The sequence below is a fragment of the Pocillopora damicornis genome, chromosome 4 (genome assembly GCF_964200805.1).
Source record: "Pocillopora damicornis chromosome 4, jaPocDami1.2, whole genome shotgun sequence".
NCBI lineage: Eukaryota > Metazoa > Cnidaria > Anthozoa > Scleractinia > Pocilloporidae > Pocillopora > Pocillopora damicornis.
The window spans coordinates 3,566,701-3,574,740 of record NC_142673.1 but is presented as its reverse complement, the minus strand read 5'-3'; the positions used below and the strand labels follow the sequence as shown (position 1 = coordinate 3,574,740).

General features: G+C 40.0%; 2 protein-coding genes across 2 annotated transcripts in view; both read right to left on the bottom strand.

Moving 5' to 3' along the window:
- The window catches only part of LOC113679355 (uncharacterized), a 5,645-nt gene extending 4,077 nt beyond the window's left edge, over positions 1–1,568 (bottom strand). The window contains exons 1-3 of the mRNA XM_089205597.1: positions 1,058–1,568; positions 238–285; positions 1–15 (exon numbers count right to left, since the gene is read on the bottom strand). The exon at positions 1–15 is cut by the window's left edge and continues 33 nt beyond it. Of these exons, the coding sequence (XP_089061723.1) occupies positions 1–15; positions 238–285; positions 1,058–1,160 (166 nt within the window). The 5' untranslated portion in view covers positions 1,161–1,568. The remainder of the gene's footprint in view (positions 16–237; positions 286–1,057) is intronic.
- Positions 1,569–5,063: 3,495 nt separating this feature from the next.
- Positions 5,064–8,035, bottom strand: LOC113679384 (sigma non-opioid intracellular receptor 1). The gene is made up of 3 exons (XM_027196335.2): positions 7,827–8,035; positions 7,025–7,225; positions 5,064–6,015 (listed from the first exon to the last, which is right to left on the bottom strand). Exons 1-3 carry the CDS (start codon positions 7,954–7,956, stop codon positions 5,672–5,674), a joined length of 675 nt encoding a protein of 224 aa, XP_027052136.2. The 5' UTR covers positions 7,957–8,035; the 3' UTR covers positions 5,064–5,671.
- Positions 8,036–8,040: the final 5 nt, after the last annotated feature.

The following is an 8,040-nucleotide window of genomic DNA, read 5'->3' as shown; positions in this document are numbered from 1 at the left end:
CGTCCATCATTGGCTCTATTTGTAAGGAAAGGAGAACTTGTAGAAATATTTGAATTTCAAAGACAAAAGCGAACAAACTAACAACAGCAACAAAAGAGTCTCGAATATCAGAAAAATAGCAAGTAAAACGCGCGTATGTGAGGACGCGCAAAAAAGCTCTAAATTCTCTTCCCTTTCCGCTCGCCTCTCTCCTCTGATTTTAATGACCCACTCCTTCTTTCTTTCGTTTTTCTTTACCTAGCCGTCGACGTGCGTATGCATCCGGGTGTTCGTCCATCATTGGCTCTTTGTAAGAATTAATTAGAAATATTTTAGCAATGATAATGATAATAATAACAATAATTATATGAAGCAGGGCAAAAGAAAGATTCTAATTAAAAAATATACGTATCTCGTGCAAAGAATACAGCGGTTAAGATATACAGATGTTGATGCTATGCAAGAAGTATGGTTGTTTGCGGAGCAGACGCTTGGCGCGAACGAAAGTAAACGCGCGCGAGAAAGCAGATACACATTAGCGCGTGTGACTTCTCCCTCGCATGTCGCGGTTATTGTCATTCGCGTTTGGCTTAATCGATTGATCGACAGCCGGGATTTCAGAGTCATTAATTTTCAAAAAAAACTTTTAACCATCAGAACCGCTGGGTCGTTGTGAAAATTTAATTTCAGCGTTTGAATGTTATCATATTGCAGACAATGTATTTGCAGAACACGCAGCGGACAGAGGGGAGGAAGGGACTGGCTGGAGGGGTAGGTTGGTAAAGTTCTCCTATTGAACTCTTTAAACTCTGACTATGTTTAAGGAAAGGTCCGTCCTTTCGCCTTCATTTTGCTACCCCTTGAGACAATTTATGAGAAACTGTGGCGCATCCATCTCATGAAGGTACGTCTAACATATTCAGGAAGAATGTATCGCATATGATTTATAACAATTGTTAGCTCCGCGCACTTTACGTACGCCCTGACAATATTCACATCTTGTTCAAAACGTACGTCGGTTTGGTTGAAAGGGAAAAATGCTCTCCTTATTACACGACATTATATTTGTTGTACTTACGCATGTGCAGTCTCCGAAAAAAATCTCGGTCGTACAGAGGATTAGCTTCAATTTGCATCACAAATAGAACGGCAATAACGAAGAAGAAAACTTTGGCAGTCATCTTCGTCTCTGTATGCAAGACTTTTCAAGGATTCTTCACTTTCGCAAAGCTTTACTCCCGGCGACGCTGCGAGGTAAATGACGCTTTAAACTTGCAGATGATACTTTATGGGTAGTTAATGTAATCGATAAGGTAAACAATGAACTCTTTAAAATTCTCCACACTGCCCACACGATGGTTTTTGTTCCCTTGCTGGGTGTGGCCAAATGTCCGGTATGTAAAAACATTTTGTTTCCCTTTTGGTTAGATAGTGTCATATAAAACTGTACGAATCAAAGAACTTTGACCCAAGCTGGTAGAACAGAAATGTCCCCAGCTATTTTCATGAAGATGTCACGCAGATTGAGCTGCTGCGTTTCCAAAGAGATCTTTGGAGAAACAGCAACAGTGATAACTAAACAAAGACTATGCAATTCCGGTCTTCGATCTATCCTCAGAGTTTTCTTATCTAGAGTCTTAATCCTCATTCTGTGGTTTTATCTTTGTTTTGAGCACTTTATATGTGGGAGCATTGGAATGCCACAAGTGTTTCATCAGCATATGTTTACCTCTTAGTAGCTCTCTCCTCATTTTTTTTAATCAGGAAAATATAAAGTCAGGTTGTCGGGTATTTGCAAATTTCTCCCAACTCTTGCCTCATTTATGTTTTTATTTGTTTGTTTGTTTTTTCTTTAAGACAAAAAATCGAATGAAACTATTCACCTTAAACCGGACTAAACCCGACGTGGAATATCCCTCAAAGGAGATAACGTGACAGCAATATCCTAGAAATCTCTGGTGCCACGCCAAGTTATCATGTGTGTTTTTGTCGTCCAAAGTCTCTTCATCCATTGTCTGCTTCCAGTTGACGAGCCTTCGATATACCGTCGCCGTCTTGAATATCGCTTTAACTGACTGCAAAATCACCACAGGTTTTTCCGTTTGAGAAATTTCTTTTCTGGTTGCCTATGGTTAGGAACTTTAGAAACAGAAGCTCCGCTGTGTTTGCGGAGGCTTTTAAAACTGGAGAACAATACTGAAAAGGTTAACCTTTGACAAACATCATTTAAAACTAATTAGGAGTGCCATCGAAAAGTTGAGGCCGGCCGGGTCGATATGTTATATTATTGTCTTGTGTCGGCTCCCCAATTGTCAAAATAAAATGTTTCTATTGTTTGGTTTTCGATTATGATAGTCGCGGCCAGACGTGTTTGTTTTTGTTTCTTCATTGTTGTTGTTGTTTTTTGTGTGCACTCGTCAAGTTGTATGCTCTATCAAAATAGGATGTGGTGATTGGTACAAATTAAAAGCATCGAAATGTTGATGCTGATTTACCAAATAAACAGACGCAGAAAAGATCATCGCAAGCATAAAGCAACATCTATGGTGTCTTTATGTAATCCGAGCATCGAATGTTTGGGTGTTTTCCTAGATTGTTTTTAAATATCTGTCGCGGATATTCAGAAACGGTGTCTCTGCATCTCCCAAGCCTGGGATTTTTGCCAGTCGCCATTTATAGAATGATTCATTTTCCATATGTTAAATCAAATCACATAACGGTGTTTATTAAGTACAAAAACACATCAAAGGAAACGTTGGATGTTATCCTTTTTGAGGACACTCCTTGAAATACCGAGAAAATACTTTTGTTAGATTCGATAACTCACCAGTAGAACCTAATGAAAAAGGGAGGAGTAAAATTAAAACACCCGAGTTTAAATAAAAAAGAGGTCTTCTGTCCTTCCTTGTCTAATGTTTGCGTCGTATTCCTCTGGGAATGGATAAGGAGGAGGGGGGAGGGGGGGCAGGGTACAAGGAAAGTTTGAATGAGGGTGGGGCACTGAAGCCCTCTTCTCCACCGCAGATGTGGTATATATGACCAGGTTGCACTCGGAAAAAATTGTTTTCCAATGTTTTGCGGGGAAAAATAAAGTTTTTTCCAATTTTTAACGGTGGTCTGGTCGCATCCGAACAAATACTATCAAAACTTCACTGATAGGCAGACATGTCAATCACAGACGTAGCCATTAAAAGAAACTAAAACATTTCGCACAAATTTCTATTGCGCAAAAGTGAATCGTACATTAACCGCTGTCGGGTTTTTTTTTTGTGGAACTTTGCTTTTCAGTCTCACAAAAAAAACAAACAAACAAACAAATAAACAAAAAAGTGGTTTTAGCATTGCTGGTGCAGTATCAGCAGGCTTTTCTTATTTCTGCAAGAGCTGGCGTCTGTTTTCAGACGTCATAAACTTCGCTTGAATAAACAATGGTAATAGGACTAAGTGGAGTCCAATTCGGCCTGTGATCATACAAGTAATACTAAAATCGAACGACCGCGCAGCAGGAGTCTGAAATTGTAATTTTTATGATAAAGGTTATTATTATTGCTGCGATCTTATCCAGACATGTCTTCCATAATAGGACAGTTGAAACAAAATTTCCTGATTTGCCAAAATTTGGAAACCTCCATGTATTTAGACAGAATATTTAGAATAAAATTTTATAACAGTTCAAGCAGACTGTGCTCTGTCAACATCAGCATCCTACTCAAGAATTGCGTGCTCCTGGAAAGACGACCTGATTAAAAGGTGACGTAAAAGGTCATAAATTAGTGTCCGACTGGGAACACGAGTGTTCCGAAAACCCTACCTTGTTTAGGGTCACGAACCTATTTAGGACTACAATTGTGTGACCCCTCAGAGTATTATTATCCACCAACCCCATCCTCTCCCCCCCACCCCCCCCCCCCCTTCGCCTCGGATGGGATTACAAGCTTGAATCAGTAGAATGTCTCTTTGTCTCTGATAAGCGAATCCTGCTTCAAAAAGCAAGACTTTCCTTTTGAAAGACCCCAAGTATGAAGACAATGGAATGATTAAGGTTGGGAAAGAAACGTTGCCATATGCTGTAACCATTATAAAATTGTCATCTACCCCTGAAGACCTTGATCGGCAGAATCGTTCATGGAAATCTGGCAGGTCGAACAGTCTGTGTAAACTGAAATATCAAACAATCTATTAATGAGCACGCTGTTCAGCTATCAGCTCAGTTGTATGTAGGGCAGCCATCGTCCTTTCTTTTGGATTTATCAGGTGAGCAGAGGCAGGTGCGAGGTGAGCGTGAGAGGCGAGTAACGCGCGAGAGGGGCAGGACGCGACGCGCTCCTCGCCCTCGCTAGGTCTAAGACCATAACAGACCCTCAGTTAGTTATAACGAGCGGAAACAAGAGCGCAGGAAAAGAGATGAGGAAGGGGACGCTCTGTCGCACTTTTCTTCGCTTTCCCACAAATTTCGCGTTTTCGTACACTCTCAATTTGCTTGACTCCACTCGTGAAAACCAAGAACACGCCTGGCGTTTGCTTCCACTTAAATGAAATGAATATGAAGTTTCTTTTCAATACAAATTGTGAATCTCATACTTATTTTATTGTTCTAAGCCATGACAAGTCTACGAGGAGACAAGAACATTTTTCCTCGACAAACATAAACGTAATCTTTTTGTCACTGACCTCTTTCAATCACACCCGAGAGTAATGGTTCCACTACGCGCGCGCGCAACTCCGGCCGTGCCTCCTTAACGTGTAGTGTGAAGTTTCACTTCGGCTGAAAATTCACGTCGAGTTTAGCCGCGAGGTTTCATAACTTCCCAGATTGTTTTGCCGTTCTATCTCGATTGAGCCAGACCTTTTGGAGCTCAAAATGAAAAGAAGATATGCTAAATAACACTCGTTTCAAAAAACAGTGAGCATGTAGCTCTTTCAAACGACAAAAATTAGTTTTGGAGTTAACGATAATTCATTCCCAAAAGTGATGCGAATTATGGCTGGAAAAAAAAAACAACATCAACGAGTTTTCTGACTTCAACTGAGGCTTTGCGAAGTTGGGGACTCTTCATTAGAACAGTAAATATCATTTTGAGGTGTTGACATGTCTCAAAAGTGTTGTTTAATAGAACTTTTTTTCTTGAAATCGTACAGTTTTAAGAATTTTCTACTCAAAGCTGCGCAATTTTCTGCTCGTAAGTTTTAGTAATTCAAGCAAGGTAACACGCAAGAAATTCGTACGTTTTTTGCTTCGTTTTTCGAACGGTTGATGTTATTTTTAAGTGTGGATATTTCCTAAAAGTTTTGTTCAATAAGAGATTGAGCAGTCCCTTCTTTTCGGTGAAGTCTGTCGCACGAGTCCAAAAAAAATCAACAACCACAAAATTGATGTTGATGCGGCGCAGGAGCTCAAATTTTCAAGCGCATCACTCCCAAAGCTCTTGTGACCCTTTAAGGTCAATTTTTTTTTCGCTGTATTTTTTTGTTTTTTTTGTTTTTTTGGCTCGCGTAAAGGACTTCGCCGAAGGAAAGGGACGTCTGCTCACGGTCTATGTGCACAGCAAGATGCGAAACAAAGTAAATTTCATGCATGCTGGTCTGTTTCAAATATCCAAGATTCATTCATGACATCTTCAGCAAGTAAATTTTTCACATCATGAGATTAATTTAATAACCATTAAATAAGTCCCAATTCTCCATAAAAAAATTACGCCTTCATGTTTTTCTTGAGTGTCTCAATCATCTCCTGTACTTGAAATGCAGTTTCACGAACCAGGGCTTTTGCATAAACTGCAATCAGTTTTGAAGCTGAAACAAAGTCCAGTGTACTAAAGATGGAATCCCACAGTGCAAACCCAAGAGTGGAAGGAACAAAGCCACGACCATATTCCACCATCCATGTTCCGGCCGAAAATTGCACAGCAGCAACCTCACCCCAGCCATGAAGCACAAGGTCTCCTGCACCATAAACCTGACTTTCAAGGGTGCCCTCCTTCCACTGATGTAGGGAGCCAGCTAGTACCGTGTCAGAAATGTTTGCCCAGTAGAGTCCTGAAATAATAAAAGTATGATAAATTATCATCATCATCATCATCAACATATGCATTAGAGTTCCTTTTTTAAATTCCCTTTGAGGTATGAAGCTTCTAAATTGCCCTCAGGAAGTATTATATTTACTGAGGAATGTTCAAGTACCTTGAGTTTAAGTATATGAGAAATGGGAATGACCCCTTCATTCCAATATGAGTGTGTGTGTAAGAGCTTAACCAAGAGAGTTGTCACTACTAACCCTTTTAACTCACAAGATCTGTTTGTTAATTCTCCCCTCTAGCTGTTACTTATTTCCTTGTAAATTAGTTACAAGAATTTGGTGTTAGATCAATATAACAACTTTTACTGGATGTGTTTGATGATTCTCAGCACCCTTTTTGCTGTGTTAAGTCTGGATGTTACAGGAGAAGTTACATGTTGGTCACTTCTGGGAGCTAAATGAGTTAAGAGATTTCAAATTTATGGAATGAATAAATTTGCTGTTGCTAACACTGATCTTGATTTTTGTCTTTACTCAAGCAGCCAGCTCAACTTCAAATGACGCTTCAAACAACAATCAATGTCTGCAAGCTTGTTCCAAGGGTTCTTTCTGTTCTTCTCTCAAAAAAGGACCCTTAGAGAGAGGACCTGCCAAAAACTACAAAGGGGAGAGTGAGTCCTCAACTTAGTTTTGTAGTGCTATTACATTCTATCTGTAGGAGAAAAGATCAAGTGTGTTTTCAAAGTTTCCCCTTCCTTGTCAAGTAAGCGATGACTAAATTTTATGCTTGGGTCCCACCCTCTATTTGGTTTTTTTAATATTTCAAATTCTGGGAGGCTTGTAATCCATTACAACCATGGTCCTTTCACGAGAGAGGAGGAGGGAATAGAGAAGACACTTGGAATGAGGTTGCAATGCCTAACCCATGCTGCCTACTAGCAAACTTTTGCATTATACAACTTGTATGTAAAAATGGTTCAACTTAGCTATAGTGCTAATGAAAATGCTGTAGCTCATGTTATACTACACCTGAATGTCCCTGTGTGTCAACAGCTGTACCAAAGAATAGTACATATTCGGTCAGAGACGCATGCAGTAAATACATCGATCCCATCCAGCCCCCAGCATTCACAAACTGCCACTGTCTTGACTCTTCAGGTAGGATGTGGCCTGGGTACTTTTTTTCAAGGTCTAGAGCTATCTTTGTGAACATTGCACGAATGTTTTTGTCTACAAAAAATATTTACATCTCCATCAACATATTGAAGGAGAAAGATCACCTCTGAAAGCCAAATTCATGGCAGGAATAATTTGTTGTTTTTCACCAAGATATAGGAAATATGCATTTCAGTATCATTATTTCGCAGTTTCTCTTCACGGAAAGTAAAATATGATGATATTTACAATTATTGTCATAAAATTTGTCGAGCACGCGTGTCTGCACGCGAATACCTGTGTCAAACGTAACATATGCTGTATACAGCCCGGTTTGCCCTTGGGTGAGGGGTTGGGTACAACGCAAACGTCATTGTCCTTTCATATTCGTGCAAGAGAAAGATAGGTAATCAAGATAGATTGTTCGCACTGAGTTGTTGAGTAAATAATTTAACCGCTATTTTTAACTTCGGCATAGATACATGCGCTAAATTATCTGTAAACAAAGTACAACTCTAAGTTGCCAGGTTTAGAAATGGGTTTGCTCTCTAACAGAGGCCAGGTGTGAAAGCAGGTCCAGAAAATGGCATGTTTGGGGAAGCGGAAGGTATACTCTGTCCAAGAATTGCAAGGAGTACCTCGCTAGGGAAAATACATTTAAATGCCGTAAACTAACCGTTCCCTGCATGGCGTTTAGCTATCCGCGAAACTTCTTCATGCTGGAAAATATAACTTTTAGTTTGCAGCCAGAAATGAATTCCAAAGATGGCTAATCCGAAGAGAATTATATAGGAGGAAAGAGACATCGTGGAAAAGTTGCCTGGTCGTTACTTCCTTCGAATCGCGTGACACCTAAAATCGCCCGCGATCAGACAGCAGTTACTCACTCT

Excerpts from the sequence above, each read along its gene's own strand:
- LOC113679384 (XM_027196335.2), bottom strand. The coding sequence starts at position 7,956 with ATGTCTCTTTCCTCCTATATAATTCTCTTCGGATTAGCCATCTTTGGA. Across the intron at positions 7,226-7,826 it reads TAAACGCCATGCAGGGAACG|ACAAAAACATTCGTGCAATG; the intron begins GTTAGTTTACGG and ends TATTTTTTGTAG. Across the intron at positions 6,016-7,024 it reads TGACACACAGGGACATTCAG|GACTCTACTGGGCAAACATT; the intron begins GTGTAGTATAAC and ends TTATTATTTCAG.